The following is a 23894-nucleotide window of genomic DNA, read 5'->3' as shown; positions in this document are numbered from 1 at the left end:
GGCCGCTGGTTTTAAAGAGAATTAAGCCCTCTGTACTGCGTGGTGACAGGCAGCGATTGCAGAATTAGTTGGTGAAAGGTGGCATGGCAGGCATGGTGTTGGAGAAGGCATTCAGGCACGTGTGAGGAGGGCTAAGCAAGTCTGAAGTTCAGGCTCTTGTGAGTACCATTTGGTGAAGTCAGATTGGTAGGGGAGTCTTTCTTTCTTCAAGTTTCCTTCAGTCTAACTGGCAGCAAGGTCGAGCCATCAGATGTGTTTACTTCTCATTTGGACAATAAATCAGAGCATTGAGAGAAAAGAAATTATTTACACACTTACTTTGGGATGAAATTATACTTCGAAATCGTGAGAGATATTGATCATGTGAAATATATTTTTTGTTAATTTGTAGCATTTTGTTACTGCATTTGTCAGATGTCAGCACACATTGAATGTGTGGTACTCCTCATTTGATATTATATAAATCTGTACATTTCACAGGTTTTTTTTTCCCAGTTACTATTTTTTCCCATCTGACTTCTCTAGATTGCACTTGAGAATTTTTGGAATGGTTTTGTTGATGAATATATATCAAAACATTCTCCAGACCCTGTTCTTCCATAGGAGTATTTCTGTAGGAGCGTGGATAAGTTTTTTCTTCTGGAATGGTTGTTTGCTCTTCTGTTGTTTAAAAAATAAAAACAACCCCCCTTAATTCTACTGAACTTCTATGATATATGTGAAACATCTGTTGACATTGGATACAGAAAATCTTTCAAAATTGTTAGTGCATCAGCTTATTCTGTTGGAAATGGTATTGTTCAGTTCTCAGATAACAGTCCTAGCAGTTTGAAACCTGCTTTTTAGCTCCCCATCTTTAGAGGGAACGTAAGATGTAGTAATGAATGTCCTTGAAACAGTGACATCTGTGTCATAGAAAGACCTGCAAAACTAAATGAACAGCAAGCACTGCAATGTGAGCTCTTTATGGAAGTAGTTATAACCAGGGTAGTCAGTAGTTGGAGCACGTGCACTGTAAAAGTGAGTTCCTTGAAATTGCAATACTGTGACTGATGACATACAGTGATACTGCAGCATACTGTGAGGTGTGATAAGGTACTGAAGAGCAGACTTCAAAAAGCTGCAGTCACATTGTTTCCATACAGTAAAGAATATTTTTCAGTTAGTAATGATTATAATAATTATGTGCCAGAAAGAAGAAGTCTGAGATTATTTTTAAAGGCTTGGGCTTTCTAATGTTCTGTGAAGAAAGCTGGTTTTGGAAGAAGTTAAATATTGGATTATATTCTGTATGCACCTGCTCAGTAATTAATTCAGAAGATTACTAAAGTCTTTGGGTTTTTTTTGCTCTTAGTGGGCCAATTTCACAGCTGCTCCTTGCATGAGCAGTTTCGAAAATTACAAACTCCATTTAAGAAAGGCTCAGGTTAAAAAAGATTTCAGGAAAATGATGTTTAGAAATGGTCTTTAGACTTGATATGAAGAATGATTGTTGTCTGAGGGAGTGTTAACTTGTTTTCTGAGTTGCAGGAAAATCTCTATATATGTATTTTGTAGCTTTTTGATAGATATCATTCATTAACTCAGGTTTACTTTCTTCTATCCAGGGGAGGAGTATCAGAGGATTGAATTTGGTGTCAATGAAGTTATTGAGACAGAGTCTTCTGTTCTGAATAACACCGACTACAGTATTTCAAGCACCCTGAATCCTCAGGCTCCGGAATTCATTCTCAGTTGTGCACCTGCTCAGAAAACTCCTGATGATAGTCTTGGCGAAACAAACTACAACTCACTTGACTGCCAGTTCTCTGACCCAACCCTCGCTCTGGATAGTGGTTCTAATGCTGAAAATGACGGCTTGTCTGGAGGCCTCGGACAGAGGGAGCGTAAAAAGAAGAAAAAAAGACCCCCTGGATACTACAGTTATTTGGAAGACGTCAGTGATGGCATCGCTCCAACAGAAGCTCTTGTAAATGGCCACGCAAATTCCTCGGGACTTAACAGTATCAGCACGGAGGATACGGAACTGACGGGAGACATCCCCTCTCTGGCCACACCAAGGACTTGCAACAGCCCGGACAATTCTGTGGACTTCGTTCATGAAGCTGTTTCTGATGATTCTGTTTCTAGCGCACTAGACAATGCCAGGACTGCAGGGCAGCCTGAGGTATGCAGGGTTACTAATTCTGAACAGTTTTGCATCCCCTCAGAGACTGGCAGAGGTAGCCCTTTAAGGACAGCTGTTGTACAGCCTTATGCTGGTACTGATACTACTGAAAGTCTTGGCGTTACTAATGGACAAACACTTGAATCCTCTGGTGAGGACACAGCTGCCAATGGGGTAGAATTGCACACTGTGGAAAGCACTGACTCAGACCAAGCTAAGCCTGAGGAAGCTTCACCTACTACTGAGGCAACAGCCACGGTTGCAGGATCAGTCCATGTTAATCAGCCTGCGAAATCGTGGGCTAGTCTTTTTCACAATTCCAAGCCCTCTGCTTCCACATCTGTGGTCTATGTTGAGACTAAGTATACCCCTCCTGCCACATCTACTCTGGTCCCTGAAAAACAGGTTGAAGTCAAAGAGGGGCCTGTTCCAGTTTCAGAGGATCCTGTAGCCATAAAGATTGCAGGTATAGTTACTACACATGAGTGGATGTAAGAGTTAGAAGAGTGCTATTACCTTTGCTTGTAGACAGGAGCGTACGGTGTTGATGGAGAAGGTTCCTTACCTAATGGTTAGGACACAAGTGTGGAAGGTGTGATATATATATATATATAGTAGCTGAAATTCCTGATCTCTTGCAGTGTAATGGTGAAGCAGGTTCTGCTTCAAAAATTCGAGCTCAGGAAACTGTCCTTAGATTTGATGTACTGTTGGAATGGTTTGTCTTGCAAATATTGAGGAATTATCTTTAACTATTTGAAAGTATATTATTCAGAAACAATTCTACTCACTGCCTGTTAAAAAGGTAATCATAAGAAACTGTCCTAAGGGGACGTTCAGGAAGAGTGTGATACAAAGGCTTTGGCTGTTGGTTATTCTCTGTGGGTGTAATGAGAAATGCTAGAACATGAACGTGATTGTTTTCCAACTGAAACTGTATGAAGAAAAAGAGCCTGTTAGTTGTATTTTGTGTCACTAAACAGAAATAATTACTTAAAAATTGTGAAATAGTCTGCGTGTAGAGAAGCTTATGCAAAATCCCACTGATTTATGCCAGAAGTTAATTTACAAGCACAGCAGCAGCTCATATGGGACGTCATTCTACAGTAACTGGAAGCTGATGTGGAGGTTCCTGTCCAGAACGGCCTGCATTGTGGACCTGCCTCTCATCTACTTGCTCACTCAGTAATTATTTCATAGCTTACAACTGTCTATTGAGAGGAAAGCTTATTCTGTGCCTTTTTCACTTGGGTGTCACAGACACAATCGGCTGTATCAAAGTATGTGTGTGTAGAGACAATGGTTGATAAGAATCTGTGTGTACAGACTGTATTATGCTCTTAATGTGAGCTGTCAGATGGTGGTGAATCTGTAACTATTTTGTGGCAACTGTAATAGAACTGCTTGCTGCAGTTGTAGGCTTGTCTGGGTTGCTGCAGCTTTGCTAACTTTGTAGACACTGTTTCTGTACAGTTTTTTGCCACCAGGTGGGAGCAGCGCCTTCTCTTTTGTCTCTAGTGTATGAAAATAGCAATATTGCTATGCAATTCTTTTGTATCCTCACTGTTGAAGAGGAATAATATGAGTATCAATCCTTTTCCAGTGAAAAGACATCCATCTTCTCATTGTGGTTAATTTAGCTAGGAATTATACTCCAGGTAAGACACACCTGATTTCATGTAACGTTTCCTTGAAGATCTGGATTCCATCTACACAGTGCCTTGCTCTATGGAGAGAAGGGAGTTTCTTCATTTTTTCTTGTCTTTTCTGCAGACAGATTAATTTCATCAGTTATTACAGGGGATTAGTGGTTCACAGGCACCTTGAGATTAATTTATTGGTATTTGATTCAGCCTGCAAAAATCTGTGGCTTCTTAATCCTCAATCGTGAATGAAAGTACACAAGATATAAAGAGGTGAGAATCAGAGCTAGAAAGTAAAACACCTGAGTAGACTTCACGTTACTCTTTGCTGGGGAAAAAAGTACAGACCAGTTAGCTTTAGTAAGAGGCTCAGACATGCTGTGAGCATCTGGCAAGGAGTCAGGGAATGGTCACTTCACTGTGTGCTCTGGCAAGCAGGAGAAATATCAGTGGGGGAACCTAAAAGAATACTATGACTCTCAACATCAAGTATCTGAAAGAAATTCATGAAGTGTGCAGTGATTCCTTGCTTTCCCCAGGCTGTAGCACAACAAGACAAGAAATACTTCATTGGTCACAAGGATTCAATGCTACAGCCAACATGGAAACACTGTTCTAGATTTGAGCCATGTTCCATAATTAAGTACCAACAAACGGGACGTGAGTTCCTTCTTGTTGTGGTGTGTGCCTTATAGTAAGTTCTGACACTTAAGAAACTTTTCTCGTGATTTGAAGTGTATTTTGCTTTCTTACAATGCTCTTGTAAATATTACTGCATAATTTCAGATGTGGTGTGGGATGTAATAACTGAATGCAAAAATCTTTTGTGTTGGAAGAAAACTCGATGCAGTTGCTTAAGATACTGTTTACAGGGTGGTTTTATGACCACAAGAGGATGCTAAAGTCGTAATAATATTTTTATTCAGTGTTTGAGGAAAATAAGTTAACCTAAAAGGGTATTGGTTCACGTTAAATAAGAGTTTTTCTTGTCTGTCCTAATTTTCAGTAGCGGATAATTGAGAAGATTGAATGTGTGGGCAACGCATTTGGAACTGTGTATTCTGAAATACTCGAGTGTTAATAACTTTATAACAAATGCATTTTAGCAGTCAGGGAAGAATTTTCATCTGCAGCCATGCTGCTTGCCCTTTCAGGTGCCAGGTTTCTCGTGTAACAGTGGAATTGCATTTGTGTCTTCTGGTTTTGATCAGAACTGCCTCTGACAGCAGGGGCCATGGCCCTAGAAAGTGGAAGCAGGAAGACATGGATTGTGTGATTTTGCTACCTGCTTCACTTGGTTGCTGCTTTGTGCCTTCTAGTAAATGGCACCGGCTCTTAGGTTCATGTGGTGTGAAGCATGATGGCTTTAAATGCCCTTATGTTTATTACAAAACCAAACAATGCTCCCAGTACTTAACTGCTGTGATTAATCACATTATTTTTTTTTTGTACAGTTTTGTATGCTGCTTGTCCTTATTTCACAAACTTAAAATGTGCCAGATTCAATATTTTCCTTGAGCAGATTTTATTTAGGTACCCAAATAACAGGTCAGGCTTCTAGGAAAAGCTCTCTTGGTTACTGTCCCTTTCTTAACTGCCACAGATTTAAACTTAGGTGCTATGGTTTCTTGTTTTTAAACTCATACCGTTGCTGATCTATTCAGAAGTGTGAAAGCAGTAAGAACTATATGATTATATCATCGTGTAGGTTTTAGAAGCAGTAAGTAAAACACACTGTTCAGAAAAGCGATGCTAATATCTGCTTATCCTGTTTGCACTAAGGTATTTGTGCTGTAAGGTAGTGTGTACTGAAATCTGTAAACTAAGGCTGCACTATCAGCTTTATTTGCTAAGGTTTTCTGGGAATCTTGTTAACTGGTTTGTATGATTTTGTAAAGCCTCAGCAAATACTTGTTTTGATGGCTAGCATGTGTGTTTAATCGATGCTTAATGTACTGTTTCTTATTCTGCAGAACTACTGGAAAATGTAAAACTAGTACATAAACCAGTGTCTTTGCAACCTCGAGGGCTCATCAACAAAGGAAACTGGTGCTACATCAATGCTGTATCCTTACCTTGGGAAAATTCATATATAGAAGTGTGCTTAATTTCTCTGTGTTTTCCTGGTTTAATTTGAAAGTTTTCTAGGAAAGCCTTACTCTTCACATACCGTGCTGGTGTGTTGTTCAGGTATTTCATGTTAGGATCTGTACAACACATGGGTGTTTTGCATCAAGTGCAGTGTCCAGAGTTCCCTGCAGCTTGTTGCAGTCTTCTTCACAGTGTTTCTTACAGTCAGGATAGTTCAGGACTGTAATGGTCTGCTCAGCTCACAAACTTGTACATTCCAGTTACGTTTACTCTTTGTAAATTGACTGAAGTGTTTCTTTTGCACCTTAAAGGAAGTATTTTTCCTCATTGGCTTTGTTTTGGCAATTGATTGGTTAGTTTTCTGTTGGTTTGGTACCATTGTTGTATAATAGCATGGTAATCTGGCTGTTTGTGTATCATCCTCATAAATGAAGTGGTTTAAAAGGAATCTTTTACAGCAGGATGGAAGATTGGCTTACTCTTGAAATTATTAAGGTGTTGGTAAAAACACTGTGTTGCAAGGTGCTGGGATTTTTTAGCAAGATTTTTGTGTGTTAACATCTGATGCTGTGAGAGAAGTCCATCTAATAGTTCCACTGTAGTGAATAGGTAAGAATTTGTTTGCTTTACATATCTTCAATATAATTTAATATTTGGTTAATACACAGATTGCTTTCTGAGTGTTTCCTTAATACCACTGCATAGACCCTGCAAGCCTTGGTTGCTTGCCCTCCAATGTATCATTTAATGAAGTCCATTCCAATGTATTCAAAATCCCAGCGGCCGTGTACCTCAACACCAATGATAGACAGTTTGTAAGTAGTTTTTTTTTTTTTTTGAAAGAAAAATGTGAATCTGTGGTCTGATTAAGCTCACTGAGAAGTGTTTAAGAAATGATTGTTTACCGTTGATGAAAGCAGATAGGTAGATGAAAGACTGTGCTTTTTTTAATGTTGCTTACTTGTCATAATGAACTCAGTATTTTGTACTTGAGTTGTGAAGGGAGATAATTCCTATTAAGCTCAGTACAGTTTTTAATTAGTGTGTAAAAGTGAGCTGTGAGAACTGACTTCCCACCTCAGCATGCTAGTGATAGTCCAGTTCATTTTTATCTGAACTTAAATTGGACTTCTGTATTGGTAGTGTAGGGTTTTTGGCTGCCAGTAATAAAAATGATCTTATCTTATTATTTTTCCCTTTAAGTCTTTACATGCTGCTCATGTGTAGTTGTTCCTTCCATTCTGTTTCAGTGTTCGTTTAATGAATGAGTTCACTAATATGCCTGTACCTCCTAAAGCAAAACAAGGTGAGTGGGAGGAGGGGGAATGGAAGTCTTAAAAACATGATCAGAAAGCTTTGGGGTAAGGATCTATATTGTTTGGTGTAGTTAAGACCTCTAAATAGTGATGCTTGTTCCCTTTGTGGCTCTTCAGCCTTATATGTTTTCTTGATATCTTTCAGAGTTTACATTAAATTTCCTGTGGGTGTCTTTCTTTTTATTGATGTTTCTTATCAAGAAATCATTATTGGGCCTTATGTTCTTTGCTTGGTAGGCAAGTGTACAAGCAGTGTAAGAACATGGCTTTATTTGAGGGTTTGTTTAATCGCTAAGATGTCTTCTAAGAACATACCCTTCCTAATAAAATTGTTCGGTATTCGCTGTGTTTATTCCATTTTTTTCCGTATGTATTTCCAGCTGTTCTGCTTCACAGCTTGCTCAATTGTGTTTTCTTAACTATTCAACACACACGTGACTTCAGAACAAGAAAAGACTCTCTTCAGTAGTTAGGGAGTGCCTGCAGGCAATGGCTTTTAGTTCTCCTGCATCCTATGTGTGTCCTATAGCAGTCTGGAAACTTTGAAAGTATATGATTCTCAATAAGATATGTTAAAGTTAATGGCAGTTAAGTAGTGAGGGATAAAGTATATTTCAATATAAGTATGTTCTTATAGGTTTCATTATTCTGTTTCTAAACCAAATCTGTTATAATATAATCTTATAGAAAGATCAGTTTCAGGAATGTGTTTATGTAACATTATAAGAAAATACCATGAGGACTTGGTTGCTCCAGTGATTTCCAAACAGTTCAGACATTTCTGTGGTTTGTTGTTTTAAAGTTTTGTTTCTGTAAAACAAATCTTACTGTCTTATGCAACTTACTTTACTTCTAGGTCATCTAAATTGTGTTTTATTTTTCAAGTATATTTTCTGATGCCTTGTATTGCCATTAGGTTGAACTTCTATGTCAAATGGATCATACTGTTTCTTGGTTGTTTTTTTTTTTTTACATTTATTTTCTTGCAGGAAGGAAAAGTGATCCATTATAATTCGAAAAATGCTTTAAAGATAAAAAAAAATAGGAGAATAGTCCTTTATACGTGCAGTGTTGTAGATATTGTGATCTTCGTAGTGTTGAATATAAAAAGAGAGTTTTGAATTTTCCAGTCCGTGTTTAAGTCAGTGCAGAATGATGCGTGTGTTGTGGGTGGGAGTTGTATCTTAAGGATCCTAAACTTGAGTTACTTGGCTGGAACTGTAATAAAACTGTTTATAAAAGGCGATTTGGGGTTCCAAAATCTTTAACGTTTATTTCTAGCGTCGCTAGTAGAATGTAGAAAAGCTTCTGTGTGCTGCTACTGAATGTACTTTTCTTTGTCTTGCAGCTTTAGGTGATAAAATTGTGAGGGACATCCGACCAGGAGCTGCCTTTGAACCTACGTATATTTATAGACTTCTGACGGTTATCAAGTCAAGTCTGTCAGAGAAGGTGTGATTTAAAAAGCTTTGACTTCTGTAGTTGCATCACTGGGCAGTCGCTATCATTAGAATGATGTAAAAGCCATACATCAGTTTCCCTGCCTACGTATCTCTAAAATCAACTGGTTGTATGATTGCAGTGAACTACCAAGACTGCCATGGGACTTAAATTGTATGAAGGTGTTCATCAGATAAATTTGGCAGAATCATGAGACAAATGGAACAGGATGACCTCTATTTTTATAGAGAAGATAACATTGATTTTTATTTTAGAAATGTGCAGTTGTTTATTTCTGCTTGGGTTTATACATGGAATGGTTGAAGGTCTGCTGAGACACTGCTTCAGATGTAGTTTAAATTTGAATGACAGATAATGACTCAAACCGTGTTTTGGTTTAGGCTTGATTGTGGCTGTTAGTGTTAATTCCAAAGGGAGTTGCACAAATAAGAACTTGCATATTACATTTATAAAGTATTTGCTGTCGTGGTAGGTTACTTGTGTTGGTTCTTTTTGAAATAAGAATGAACAGATATCATAGTATAACTTAAGTTTTCTTGGATTTTTGTAAAGCTCTGTAACCTAAGTAGTTGATAACTAGCAAAATTAATCAGACAGCCAGAAGTTGAATGTCTTATATCTGCTTTTAAATTGAAAACGTGAAAATGCCATTTAATTATTGAAGAAACATTTTATTCAGGGCAGACAAGAGGATGCTGAAGAATACTTGGGATTTATTCTCAATGGACTACACGAAGAAATGCTGACCCTAAAGAAACTTCTCTCTCCACATAATGAAAGTTAGTTTTCTTTGTTGTAAAACTCATTTCATTCAAGTTTTTGTTTGTAAAAATGTTTCCCCTCTTTTTGTACTAATGATGCAATACACAGAAATTTTTGGACTAGATGTTGAGATAGGGATGGAGTGCCATACTTTCAAGGATTCATTTCTAAATTGAAATTGTTTACTGGAGATTTGGCTCTCTCCACGGTAGACTGAAAAAAGAAGTGCATTTTGCCTCTGTTGATTAAGATCTCTGTTTGGAAGCAGAGACTTCTATACTAATGGCTAATTCAAAACAACATAGTAAATGATTTCAGAAGTCCTACTGGCAAAAATGGAGGAAAGTTTTCTTTGAAATAAGTGTTAGGGTTTGTATGTAGTCTAGAATACAGTTTTATTTTACAGTGGCTTTATGTTTGGGTTGCCATTTAAAAATGAAACAAAACAGCCATAGCCAAGTAGAGTTCAGGTCAGCAGTTACCAATGTCTCTTCAGCAGGGTAAAAAAATTTTATTGATATAAAATGATCATTCAGTATTTTATTCTCTGACTGTGTGCTAAGCCTTCTTTAGCCTCCTGAGTTTGGCACTTGAAAAGAAAATATTTGCTGAGCCTTGGGTTCTCTGGAAAATATCTGTGCAGAAAAGGAGTTGTATTTAATAATGGCATAATTATGCTTCCAGAGTAATACTTTCTATTTTTCTACTCCATAAACTTATAACTAAAAATATATGAAGCTTTATTAGAAAACTGCATCTATTTACATTCAGTCATTAATGAGCTGCATTCTGTTGATACATGGATATGCCCAGGTGTGAGGGGGCCAGGAATATTCTCACATTTTGAAATCTGTGGCCTACAAAATCTGGGTAATCTCTGAAAACACTCTGTCTTCTGAAAATAGTTAATATATTTTTTCCTTTTAAGTTCTATATCTGTTTGCATGTTTCATTTGCAAAGAAAACAAACAAATACAAAACAATATTTTTTTCTCTTTAAGAACTCTCTGTTTCCAACGGCCCAGAGGTTCAGACTGTTCATGAAGAAGAGGAGCAAGATGAGCAAGGAGAAGGCAGTGAGGATGAATGGGAGCAAGTGGGGCCTCGCAACAAATCCTCGGTCACTCGACAGGCTGATTTTGTTCAGACACCAATAACTGATATTTTTGGTGGCCACATAAGGTAGTTCTTTTAATAAAAAGTTGTTGAGACTGTAGCACGCTTTGCCTTCACAAATGATTTCTTCCTGTTTTTCTTGTGTTCCTCACAATAGGTAGAAGAAAACAGTTTGCTCAGGCTTGGAGAGATGAATGTTTCTCCTGCAAAGCATTTGTTAGCAAGTAAATCAAAGATAGGTCAGAGTAATTTAAAACAACTGATCCAAAAGATTCTCTGAATTATTGCAGACTCTGAATCTTTTTAGTGAGCGAAACTCCAGAATTGTACTTCAAACTCCACTTCTATAAACATGCTTTGTATGTTCATATTAATGTTTGAAGAGCTCCAAAATTTGCAGCTATATCCAATTGTTGTGGCCTCACTAGATGGATAGTGAGATTAGCTAAGAGTTAAACCCAGTCAGTAAAAGAACTGGAATAGTAAAAAGTTGTTAACTTGTGGTTGTTCAAACATGTGCTTCCCAGAGGCACATAAGTTACATATAATAGTTAATAAGTAAAATGTTAAAGGCTGAAGGAGTTCGGAAGAAGGTAAATCACTACAAGATGTTTCAGGAATGTAAAGAATGTGGGACATTACTTATATTCAGGTCCTATTCCAGGGGAAGGCAGAAAGTAGATAGTGAAGGAGTGTTTTTTAATAGGATGCTTCATTGCTTGTTTTGAGGCATGTATAATTTAAAAGGAAAGCAAGGTAAACACATAACTAAAAGCATATTCCAAAACAAAATTGCTAAACTTGAAGTATTATTTTTACATTGGAGACGGGCACTTAATTGCTGGTGTTTGACTCCATGTGTTGCCAGATACTCATTTGAGAGGTGTGAATAATACAGGCTAGTACCTTCTGCCTATGAAATGTGCTGAAGTTATTCCTTAGGGATTGGAGTCAGACAGCTGGCAAATAATATGATATTTTCCATAAAAATTGGCAGGCAGGCATTTTACATATTGAAATTCCACATTGATGGTATCTTCATGTACCCAAGATATTGTTAACACTCATAGTATTTTTTATCATGTTCAGTATCTGGATCTCTGTATGATTCAGTTAATATATTAAGTTCAGAGTATTTAGTGAACACTGTTTTCTGTAGAAATGCAGAGAAAATAATGTGGAGGTAATACTGAAAAAGGCAAAAACTTGTAGTGAGCAACAGAAGCACACACTCCACTCTGACATCTGTTGTCTGCTTTCACCACACCCGTTTTATTTAGCCTCCAAACTAGGTCACACAGTTTACCACAGAAACAGTATCTCCTGTTGTGATGCTGGAAAGCTTCCTCTTCTGAGGCTGAGGGTGGAGATAGGAAGGGTTGAATGCAGAAATGCCAGTAGAAATCTACCAAATAAGAGCATCACAAATTGGAAAGAATCAAATGGGAAAAGCCTGCAATGGAAAATGTGGTGTGGATTGGCACCTTCTGGCCTCTGGGTGCCATTAAGCACTCCTTGGGTCTTCAGTTTGACTGGTAAATGCCTATTAGGGTGCACTTGTTTAAAGAAGTTATTTTTTAAAGCAGTGCAAGACTTAAGAGTAGATATACAGATGCACAGTGCTGTCAGGATCTGGTTGATAGTGTGCACAGTCCCTTTTGATTTTTCAGCTTGTGAATTTGCAGTGTGTTATACCAGCTAGCTCGCAAAACAGTTAGAAGCCTGCTAAGTATTTCCATAAATAGCAGCAACTCTTCCCCCTAAAAGAATAAGCATAAAACATATTATTTAGTTTAAGAAGGGCAGTGCCCACTCATTTAAAAAATAATAATCCTGAAACAGTACTGCTTAGTGTAGAGTTCTTACAGTTCGTGAGAGTATTGACAGCAATGCGTTTTCCCTTGACCAGTTGAAACTTCTAATTGTTCTAAGTAATTAAGCTATGGGTAAAGGTTTTGCTGTCAGTTCCATCTCTGTGCAACTGTTTGAGGAAATTCTGCCATTTCATTCCTAGTAACTTTAAAAGAAAGAAGTACTTTTTATTAACGTTATCTTTTCAGAATATCATCTGAATTAGTAATTTAATCTTCAGTACATGGACTTTGTAGCTGTTTTCTGATGATCATTGCACTGAATAATGGTTAGCTTAAAAAGGGGTTGGGAAATGTATCCAAAAGCAGCGAGTCTTGCACAGTGCTGGGTTTGTTTGTTGAAGCACTGCTCTTGCCATGTGTTGAAGGTTTTGTCCTTAAATATAGCCAAGGAGGAAGCGTTCAAGTGAAATAAACATGGTACTGTTTTTCATATGCTGTCTTTCCTCTGAAGAATAAGTATTTGCCAATCTAAAGAGGCATCGACTGTTGTTGCTGCTTCAGGGTTTTGCCTGAGTTGCAGGGGCTCTTTTGATAGGAGTTGGCAGTAATCACACATGTTTGCTAACATTTCATACATCATCCAGAGAAATTCCAGCGTGCCTACAGGAATTACAGCTGTGTTAATGATCTTACTGCTTTCAAGCTTTGTGGGGCACTATAATGAACTTAAGAATATAGTAAGCAATTTATTTCTTCAGCTGTATAAAATCCCATTCTTTAAACAGCTGGGACTCTTTAATGTAAGTACTGCTTTCAGAATAAAATAAATTCTTGAGCTGTGTTTGATAGCTTTCAGGGAAAACAGGAAGACTGCACTTAGTGCAGTGATGTGGTTGAAGAGTGAACTATCTCATTGCACAAAATGCTCTTCACCAAGCCAGGTTACTGAAAGGCTGCTGCTGAATGCCCTGAAAAAGAGAAATCCAAACAGGAATATTCACATTCTCGTGTCCTATGTTGTTACCACTATGATTTTTCCAAAAGGCTCCCATTTCTTTCAGAGGAGTACGTGGACAAAGTGTAGACATGGAAAATGATGGAAGGAAAAGGAAATGCTGCTCCTCAGCAGAGGATACTTTGTGTTTCCTATGGCAAGACCTAGCCAAACAATTTAAAGTGACTGTGGAATTGGACACAGTGAAGTGACTGGAATAATCGTGTGCTAATTAAATAATCAGGACTTGCTTGTAATTTTTTACAGCAAGGAATAAATTGGAGATGGATCAGTACTTTGCAGAGCTGATCATAACATGTTTTAATGTGTCCTGAGGTTTTTAAGTGCATGATCAAAAACATCATTGCTGTAAGTTCCTTAAGTGACTGATGCTTATCCAGAATTGTTTTAATCCTTGCATAAATAAAATAATTAAAATATAATTCCACTCAGTATGCTCTAAGGAGCTATGAAACTGATTTTACTTGCATTAAAGTGGACTCAAGCTATTGAAGCAAGTGGATGCTAGCTATCGAACCTGGTATTTGTGTGTTTTGTTCAGGTTTAACTTATCAGCTGAGTTAGCAAGGTGTAACTTGAAGGTTCTGTATAGTTGAAAATAGCTTTCCTTTTTTTTTACATTCATTTTTTTTCTCTGCACAGGTCTGTTGTTTACCAGCAGAGTTCTAAGGAGTCTGCTACGCTGCAGCCTTTCTTTACCCTGCAACTGGATATCCAGTCTGACAAGATACGCACCGTCCAGGATGCATTGGAAAGTTTGGTGGCAAGAGAGTCTGTCCAGGGTTATACCACAAAAACCAAGCAAGAGGTGTGTTCTCTTGACCCCTTTTTACAGTCAAATGTTAAAACTTCTTTCAAGGGTTTTTATTCAGCTCTTGGTTTACAGGTAGTTTCTTCAACTCTTAATCCTTATGTTAATAAAAAAAGATACTAACCTTTTCTGTCTTGCAGCAGTAAAACATAAAACATTTGAATACGTACAGTGAAAGGCATTCAAGGAAGGGAGCAAACTCTTAAACAAAACTGCCTGTAAATTGATATTTTTTCTGAAGATTTTACTTGAGTATATTATTAACAGGGTAAACTGTGATAATAACGTACCATTATAAGTAAAATGCCTTTTAGCTAGCCCTAATTCTGGGGATTGACAGGAATCTTACTAAAGAAGCAGCTCTTTAGAGTGGAGTGTTGCTTGGAAGCATGCTGTAGCTTGGGACGAAAAATGTTGCAGCAGTACGTTTGCATGGTTTTCTGTGTTGCTGTTCTTGATGAGTAGTTTTATATGCTTCACTTACAAGTGAAAAATGAGGATACTTACTGATGACAGGCTTGGCAGAGGGCCCGTGTAGAACCTCACTACAGCACCTGATGTTTATTATCATTGTCTTTATCATTGGATTAATAACCTGTAATCTTTCAGTAGTCAGTAACTCCTCCAGCATTCCTGATGCTTTGTTGCTGACTGTATTGAAGATGTACAGTCAGTATGCAGGAACACTATAGTCAATTTTAGGTAATTCTTCACAGCTGGGGGATATTCAGAAGGGAGCAACCACAGTGAACAGCAGTCTAAAGTTTTTTAGGAGGCTTTTCAGCTGATCTGTCTGTCTTAATTTTTGAACTTGGAGTGATTTTTTTTCTTATTTGCAGACCTCTGTTCACATTTTGTAGCAGAAGTGAAAATTCTGGAGTAAGAAGCTAGCCTTTCCTCATTTACTTTTCCAGGTTACCTTCCACAAACTCCTTAGAAGGAGTCTTCACTTTCTCTGAAGTTCTCAGACTGCTCCTTGAGGCTTACACAAATATTTTCTCAGCACTCTCACTCAATGTTGGCTAAGCAATTGTTTGTATTGCTTTTTGCTGGTGATGTTGCTACCAGAAATCAGGTGCCCTGGCAGGCAGGGTGGCAGGACATGTGCTGAATCCTCAGCCTGGCACTGCAACACAACACTGCTGTGATCTGCAATCCGAGCTGAGGTTCTGGGTGAGGCACAGCTGAGGTGCAGACACATGTCCCCGAACAAAAGCTCAATGACTGAGAAAGGAGAACAGCAGGGGCATAAACCACTGCACTGATGCTTTTCTGTGTCTTCCTATCTTGATCTGGGTTTGGACATGTGAAGTATTTGGGGTTGGTTTGTTTGGTTGTTGGGTTTTTATTTTTTTATTTTTTGCACAGAACTGAATTCAGAGGCTTTCTACTTGAGATTTAGAAGACTAAATTCCAGGAAAATCTTCAAACAATGATAACTGGATGAATCAAGTGCATATTTTTCTCTCTATATAAAGCCTCTCCAGATTTGCTTTGTAAAAACAGCAGCTGTTCCGTGCTAGAACGTGTGGAATATGGAAGCTCTCCTAAGTTCATAGGAGAATTGTGTGAACCTCTAGTCACATCTTTGCTTTCAGAGTCTGCCTTAGAGCTTCTTTTTCTGCATGTTATTCCTGGAAGATGGATGGGTAGGTGCCAGCAGGCACTTATTGAGTGGAAAAGAACAGGGCCCTGTTTGGCCTGCTGGTTAAAAAAAAAAAACAACAACAAAAAGCACAAAAAAACCCTCTTTTAAGGCTCAGAGAAGCTGTCACTGTTGCCAGTGGTTAGATGGTTTTTGGATGCAGAAAGGCATATTTTGAACCCTTAGGATGTAGGTGAAGTTTTACAGTTTGTGGAGACTATTTCTGTTTCCAGTGTCAAACTATTTCTTGTAAAAAGATTCAGCTCAAATCCCTGAGGAAATGATGCACCCTACAAAACCTGCTTGCTTCAGTAGCATAAGAGCCAGAAGTTTTAGTATTCAAGCTTAGAAAAGTGATAGCTTTTCCTAATGATTTTCAGTTTTGCACTTGGTAGCAGAAGTGGGTCCTCTTTTGGAATACAGGATGCTGATGACTTACCAGAAGGAGGATACAGGTGATTATCCTGAGTTTGAAAACTTAGAGAAGCCTGAAGAAGTTATTCAGAGAATTAATTTTTTTTTTTTACTTCAGGATTTCTAGGAAGGGAAAGCAGTTTTGCTCTGGAGTTCTGAGCCTAGTTTTACCTTTCCAGACAGTAATTTTTTGGGGTTAATTGATTATAACTGTATAAAAAGTCAATATTTGGTAAATAAATAAAAACTAGTGGCTGTAACTTGTCTTTTTCTCTCTGGATTTTCTTCAGAATCTTTACAGAACCTAGTATGCCTGTTAGAAAAGAAATATATTTAATTACTGAAAACTTCCATATCTCCTTACCGTGGTGGCACTCATTTTTAGGTAACTTATGTAACAGCTCGCTTTGTTCTTCAAGGGAGTTCCTGAACATCAAATCTCATTGATTTTAAGTAATTTTTAAACTGTTACATTACTGGTCTCTTACTGTCACGTATGATTAGCTGTCTTACAGACTGTCTTATCCATGCAGACTTTTTTCTTCGCGTGAGTGTATTTAAAGCCAAGTACTTATTCCTCTTTTGAAGCAGTAATTCTGAGCAGTCAACAGAAATCACTTTGAATTCCTCTTTGTTCTGTGTTTTTAGGTGGAGATCAGTCGAAGAGTGACACTAGAAGAACTCCCCCCTGTCCTTGTTTTACACCTCAAGAGGTTTGTGTATGAGAAAACTGGCGGATGTCAGAAGCTTATCAAGAATATTGAGTATCCTGTTGATCTGGAAATCAGTAAAGGTAAAGATGTTTTGTTTTTTTTACAGACGTTTTCCCTGTTTTGGAAATGTTAAATCCCTGGTGTGCACCTGTGTGTTTCACTTCTTCCTTGCTTCCAGCTTTGTGCATGGGATTTCTTCTCAGTGGAGGGTATTGCCACTTGGAACCAGTAATTTTGTTGAATATCTCTTGTGCTTTTTATCCTCTGTGAAGGATGACTTTTAGGTATCCGGAGATTCAGCCTTGCTGAATCTCATGTTATCTTCATACTGGCTTGTGCCACCACCATGCGAAAAACATTATGGTGAAAGATCTTACAGCCTTTTGTAACATCCTTGGCATTGTGTTGGCCATATTAGAGCTTCTTGCATACCTTCTTGCAGTAAGGTTGTAGACTGATGAGGACAAACACTGAGAATGACTCCTGAATGAAGGATTTGTCTGTACTTATTGCTGTTGCCAAATAATGCTACATATTTTTATGTCAGATTTCACTTGGAAGTGGCAAATTATTGTAATAAACAGCTCCTAATGGAAGCAGACAGACATTTTATGGAAGATACAGCCTGAAAGCACACTAGTTTGGGGTAGAGGTCTGTGTCTTAATATCTTAAGAGGTATTGCTTTTATGAAGGGTGAGAACTTGTATATATCCTGCATTTGATGATTACTTGTCTATCAAGCAGGATACATACACGTTCAGCATGCTTAATATTTAATATTAAAATGTCTTAAAGATTGGATATTTGTAGAACTCCTTTTGTCTGCCATCTCTGACAACAGTTACAACGTACCTGGGAACCTGACATTGATATTTGGGAACAAAAGGAAGAAAATGTCAAAGCTGATTGATCATCCCTTGTTTCTTTTCTTTCTTTTTTAAAATCTTAGTTTTAAACCTTCCACATACTGTAGCTTTCAGCAGACTTCAAAATTCATCACTTTTGTCACTGGATATTTGAACTTTATTTAAAAGCCGGAGGAAACATTTTAGATGAACTTCCTCTGCTCGCACCGATGTTGGTTTCTGTTAGAAATAATTGATCTCTGTTTTTGTTTCTGAATTTGCTAACTGTTGGCTTTGTGACTCTTTTTCCTCTTCCAGAGCTACTATCTCCTGGTGTGAAAAGTAAAATTTTTAAAGGCCAAAGAACCTACCGGCTCTTTGCAGGTATTTTATCCGTGTGCCTCTTGTCCCTGTGTTGCAGATACAAATTCTACATTAGAATTCTCAAAGTTCTGGGAGTTGCCTGGATGGCATAATATTTTCTTCATTACACCCCTTTGAACCCTCAAGATGAGTATTGCTGGCAGTCCCATGAGTAGCATGCTGTAGGTGGAGAAATTTAACTTGGAGGAGATGGTGATATTCCTGTGAGGAAATGATGTTTTTAAGAGTCTGCAGTGTATGTGAAATACTTAAGTTGGTAGTTAAGGTTGGAAGCTCACGTAAGTATTCAGGAGCAGGATTTTCATACTGAGCAAAACAGCCTCTGAATTTCCTGAGGCTTACGATTTGCACCTGCTTTTTTTGTTGACATCAGGAGAACATAATAAACTGGAGAATCCAGAGATCTTAATGTCCATGTCACCAAATCTGGGCCAGTAGTGGTGGCCTTACGTGACTTGGTGATTGGGATCCGCTTTTGTGACCACTGAGGTTACAGAAGGAAAAAAAAAAAAAGTACCTGGCTCTTGTGAACGTCCAGAACTGCTTCTGGCAGTGTGATTTTATTTTATTGGAAGTGATTTTCATGGGTCAGGTTTGGAGACCATGTTTAAAATGACTTGAAGAAAGTATGTTTGCAGTCTTAATTTTTTCTGACTCCCTCTGTGGAAAAGTACAGTAAGGTTTTCTGGCAACTGAGGAGCTCTCATCCACAGACACTGAGCTTAGATGATTTGAACAAGTAAGTTTCAGGTACTGCTGACTATCTAGTGATTAAAATAAATGTTAGAATGTGAAGAATTCAGGATTTGTTTTGTAAGTTCCTGAAAACGTTGTCTATTTGATTCATGTTGCTGTAAAATGGTTGATTTTGAATGAATGAAACTTTGGACTAGCTTTGGAGTGTGTTTTCAGGCTGAAAAAACAGTCTGGATATTGTTTTGTAATGACTTCTACTACTGTCAAGTGTGGCAGTGCTTTCTCTGTGGGCTTGTTAAGCGTGTGGTTGGGGCATATGCTCTGAGAAGGTTAAATGCAGCTTCTTCCATGCCCCCATAGATGTACACATGCAGATCTGTTCCATTTGGAGGCACCATCTGCGTGTAGCACTGAGAGCTCAGTATTAAACTTTGGGTTTGGTTTTTGTAGGGAGAACTGAGCCCTCTGTTCTGAGAGCATTTTGGATGTGGAGGTAGTAGAGGAGAGAAGACGGTTTGGTTCTCATTCTGAAGCGGTGCCGTTAGTAGTTAGATGTGTTCCCTTCAACGTTGGAAGCAGATTACTGAGAACTAGTGCGTGGGAAATGTAGGCTGGTACTTCAACAGAGCCCACTTTCAGAACAGCACGCTGTGGAGGAACATTGGCTTGGCACTACCTGCCTGAATCCCACAGTGAGAACTCTCACTCTGTGCTTCTTACCAGGCAGTGGGTATTCCCACGCGGCGTACGCACGCATCACCAATTCCTCTTTCCACAGTTGTCTATCATCACGGGAACAGCGCAACTGGCGGCCATTACACTACGGACGTCTTCCAAATCGGGCTCAACGGCTGGCTCCGCATCGACGACCAGGCAGTGAAGGTGATCAACCAGTACCAGGTGGTGAAGCCGTCGGCAGAACGCACAGCCTACCTCCTGTACTACCGCCGAGTTGACCTGCTGTGAAACCTCTCCCTCTTCCGCTGTGTGTGCAAGATCCCTGCTTTGTAGAACGCCGACTATCACTAACTTTTCTCCTTCCTCCTCCTGTAAACGCTCTTTTGAGTGAATCTTTTGTTTTCCTTTTTCTTTTTTTTTTTCCCTTTGCAACTATGAGATAACGTGAAAAAAAAAAAAGGAAAGTAACCTTGGGTTTGTGCACAACGTAGTTTGCGTTGACTTTGCAGAAGGGGAGTCACTTGGTGGGAGGACTCGAGTCTCGTGAATCACAAAAATAAAATTAAAAAATTATAAAAAAAAAAATCTGAATTAATGCTGAATCCTAAGATAACAAACAGGGAATCTGCATTCGATTCCCACTTTCTAATTGCATAGTAGAAGGAAACCCTGCACCAGCAACAGAACTTGTAGATTTCTGTGAAAATGTTTTATCTTTACTTAATTAAGAAAAAAATAGTAATAAAAAGATTAAAAAAATAAAAAGCTCTCTCTGCTTCCCCAATAGTTTTTGATAAGTGGTAAAATACGAGCCAATGTGTATGAGGTGGAGGTGGTCCGACGTGCTTCAAAAAACGTGCGTACAAAATGCAGAGTTGCTGGTTCCTGGTGGGAGGACACGTTTTAATAATTGTGTGATGAGAAACTGCTTAAGTACACATTGCAGATCAAATATTTGGAGTTAAGATGTTAGTCTATATAGATGGGTGATTGTAACTTTATTGCTATTACGAAATTTCAAACTGCATTTATGCTTCTGTGTACATGAAGTTTAAAAAAAAAATGGGCAAAATAATTAAGATTGATACTTCTTTTAAGTCTGCTTTGTTTAATTTTGCTGTCTGCTCTCCTATAATGTTGAGTTCCTAATTGTACACAGTTTAGTGATATCTAGAAGTATAAAGTTGTCGCCCATCAATAAAAGTCACAAAGTTGGTTTAAGGTGTGTGTTTGCGTGGGTTTTGTTCTTGTGTCAGTTCCAGCCACTGCTGCTTCAGAGGCACGACAGCAATAGATTCATGCTACAGTTCATCTCGCAGTGCCACAACAGCATGAAAAAGGATTTAGGACATCCATGTGCTCCAGCAGAAGGGGCAGGTGAGTGCTGCTTGGTGGTGGGTCCTTGCAACAAGTGGTGGTTTTGACCTATATCACCCAAAACCTTGAGCTTGTGGGTAGGATGCTTTTCACTTCAGCAGTCCCACGTAGACCCGCTGCAAAAACTGCCTCCCAACTGAGGAGCAGGAGATCCCCTTAGGTGTGTGTTAAGTAAATAAATGGAATGGAAAAGCGTTGAAGGGATGGAGAATGCTGTGGGAAAGAAACAACAGCAAAAAGGAGCTCTCAGGCTTCAGAGAGAGCTGCAGAAGTGCAGTCTGCTCTGACTGCATTCGGTTGGTGCGGACGCACCACCACAGTTTCTTACTAAATCCTTCCAAACAGAGGACCTTGCAGCCCTCTGCTGTGTCTGCAGTTATGTAGAGGAAGGAAAACCACCCCCAAACGCCCCAGAACGATAAACATGGTTAGAAAAATCCCAGAGCATAAACTACAACGGTTCGATGGGGTGGGGGAGAAAGGCTTCAAGTGCTTGGAGCTATTCGGGGATGGGGAGAAGCTGTGCTTTTCTGTTTTTCAGTTATTTAAGAGAACATAACTTTTATTAACGAAAGAAATTGTGCTGCTGCTTCTTCACTTAGGCCATGCAGATCCCATCCGATGGGGTTCTCCCATGTGTATGTGTATCCAGACCACTGCAGAGGGCAGTGGTGGCACGCCTGGTTGGTTCCGTGTGTGATCCTTCAGCACATGCACGGAGTGGGATGGGAGGTTGTGGTTGCGCTTCACGCGTTCTGGGGTAGGATTTCTGAAGATGAGAGTGTGGTTTATGTTTCTGAGCTGGTTTGGGGTGAAGACCTTTGCTGGTTGCTTCCTTTGGAAAGGAGAAAAAAAGGGAAGAAATGAGAATAAGAGGGGGGTACATAGGAAAGAAGAGGAAAAGTGGAGGGGGGAAAGGAAAAAAAAAAGGGGGGGGGAAATGGAGAGTATAGGAGAGAAAAGGAGGGAAAGGGATGAAAAGAGAGAAAAGGAGGGAAAAGGGGAATTAATTTTTAATTTAAGGGGGAAGAGGGAAACAAGAGTTGGAGAGGGGGCTGTAGAAAAAGCAAAATGAACTTCTACAGTGTTCCAGCATCTCTGGTTGTGGCTGAGACCAGAAATGTGGAGGGAAGGGCTTTGTCATGTTCAGTTTGTGTTCCATCTGTGCTCAGTGGGGTCAGCAGTGCCCCCCAAATGTAGCAATCCTCTTCCTGACGGTTCTGTGGTTTCTCTGCTCATTTCTTTGTCTTCCTGGTGAGCATTTTTAATGTGAGCACTGGGCTACATGGCACAGGGTTTGGGGGAGTCAAGCCTTGAGATGTTTCCTCTTCTCCCCCTGCACCCTTCAGTGCTGGAGCCAGATGTTGCATGTCGGTACCACGACTTTGGGTCTGTTCCCCATTCTTCACTTTGCCACAGTACTGGTATTGCTGAGCTCGTGCTGGAATAAGAAATAACGGGGAATTTAGGTTGGAAACCAAGACATGCTGTCTGCGTGTTCAATTAGGGGTGAATAGTGAGATCTGTGTTTCTCCTTCTTCATTGGATGCTACATGAAAAGCGTCCTCTCCTAATACATACTTACATATGCAGCCTGCTTTATGTGGCTTTTACCACATATGAAACCGAGACGTTATAATCAGGGCGGTAATAACGCTGAGTGATTAAAAGTAACTTCTGATTGTTTTGGCTTTGGTTGACTGTAGGACCTGAAAGTGCTGACTCTCAACAAAATGGGACGAGTAAAAGCCTCGTTGTGCTCAAACCTGAACGCCGACGGGTTTGGGGAAGCTGCATGGGCATATGGTAGAAAATACACAAAGCACCAGATATTAGTGTGGCAGTGGGGTTGATGGAGAATTGATATGAGATGGGTAAGAGCTATGGAGTAATGGCCTCAAGTTCTGCTGGGAGAGGGTCGGGTTGGATGTTAGGAGCAATTTCTGACTCTGGGAGAGCAGTGATGCACTGGCACGGGCTGTCCAGGGAATGGGGGAGTCAAGTCACCATGCAGAGGCTGTGAGTCAGCACAGCTGGAGCAGGAAGAGATCAGGAGGAGGATGCAGAGATGTCAAAGCAAAGCCCCATTTTGTCCTTAGGATGGCCCATGGTTGGGGCAGCATCTCAACCTTGTGTGAGTGCACTGTTGGGAATGATGGAGTGCATGTTGTCTGTAGTTGGTGCTGAAGTACTCTCATGAATGCGTTTGGGAGAGCAAGCAGCAGGGCTCTGGTACTTGTACCAGTGGGACTGAGTGGGGACACTGGGACACGTGTGGGGTGGGCTTGGTGATCTCAGTGGTCCTTTCCATCAGTGTCCCACTTGCACTGCAAGTTAAAAGCCACAGCTCAGTGCTGAAGACACCAAAGCAATGAGAATCTGCTGCTTCTGCAAAAGGGACAGCTTGGGACAGCAGTGCATGAGATGAAATCAACAGTGGTGTCATGGACCCGGCTCCAGGAGCATCACTTCAGGGCCAGCTTTGCTCACGTGATAACGAGCAGCTTTGATCAACAGCACTGTGCCTAGTGGCAGAATCTTAGAGGCCTGTCAACTGTGCATCCAATTAGCTGCTGTTTTGCATAGGGAAATAATCTGTTGTGTGGAAGAATGGGGGGAATCTCTTCCCCCACAAACAGTGCAGGAAGGACCATGGATCAGCAGCAGCTGCACGGAGTGCTGTGATGCATGCACGTAGTCACTCACAGTACAGCTTTGTTTTCCTGTTCGTCTGATTAAAAGGAAAAAAAAAGAAGAAGAAAAAATAAGATATTTTGCTCAGTCATTTCCTTTCACGGCGTATAAAAACCATGTGCACGTGGGGCTGCAACCACAGGGAGGATTGCACTGGGCTCTTGGGGCATCCTGCAGCAGAGGTGAGTTTGCCTGATGCTCTGCTCACTGCTGCTTTTCCTGCCAGCAGCTGTGTTTGTGTGCAGGGAACA

General features: G+C 39.6%; 1 protein-coding gene across 1 annotated transcript in view; it reads left to right on the top strand.

The window, feature by feature from the left end:
* The window catches only part of USP10 (ubiquitin specific peptidase 10), a 40793-nt gene extending 20802 nt beyond the window's left edge, over window positions 1-19991 (top strand). Inside the window, exons 4-14 of the mRNA XM_065733098.1 lie at window positions 1608-2633; window positions 5784-5875; window positions 6607-6716; window positions 7152-7207; window positions 8566-8669; window positions 9358-9457; window positions 10442-10622; window positions 14028-14193; window positions 16904-17048; window positions 18133-18198; window positions 19673-19991. Of these exons, the coding sequence (XP_065589170.1) occupies window positions 1608-2633; window positions 5784-5875; window positions 6607-6716; window positions 7152-7207; window positions 8566-8669; window positions 9358-9457; window positions 10442-10622; window positions 14028-14193; window positions 16904-17048; window positions 18133-18198; window positions 19673-19860 (2234 nt within the window). The 3' untranslated portion in view covers window positions 19861-19991. The remainder of the gene's footprint in view (window positions 1-1607; window positions 2634-5783; window positions 5876-6606; window positions 6717-7151; window positions 7208-8565; window positions 8670-9357; window positions 9458-10441; window positions 10623-14027; window positions 14194-16903; window positions 17049-18132; window positions 18199-19672) is intronic.
* The last annotated feature ends 3903 nt before the right edge of the window (window positions 19992-23894 follow it).

This window comes from Cyrtonyx montezumae, unplaced genomic scaffold (assembly GCF_038088225.1).
Source record: "Cyrtonyx montezumae isolate F1298 unplaced genomic scaffold, pur_monq_1.0 scaffold_17, whole genome shotgun sequence".
Classification (NCBI taxonomy): domain Eukaryota; kingdom Metazoa; phylum Chordata; class Aves; order Galliformes; family Odontophoridae; genus Cyrtonyx; species Cyrtonyx montezumae.
This window is presented reverse-complemented; position numbering and strand designations above follow the sequence as displayed.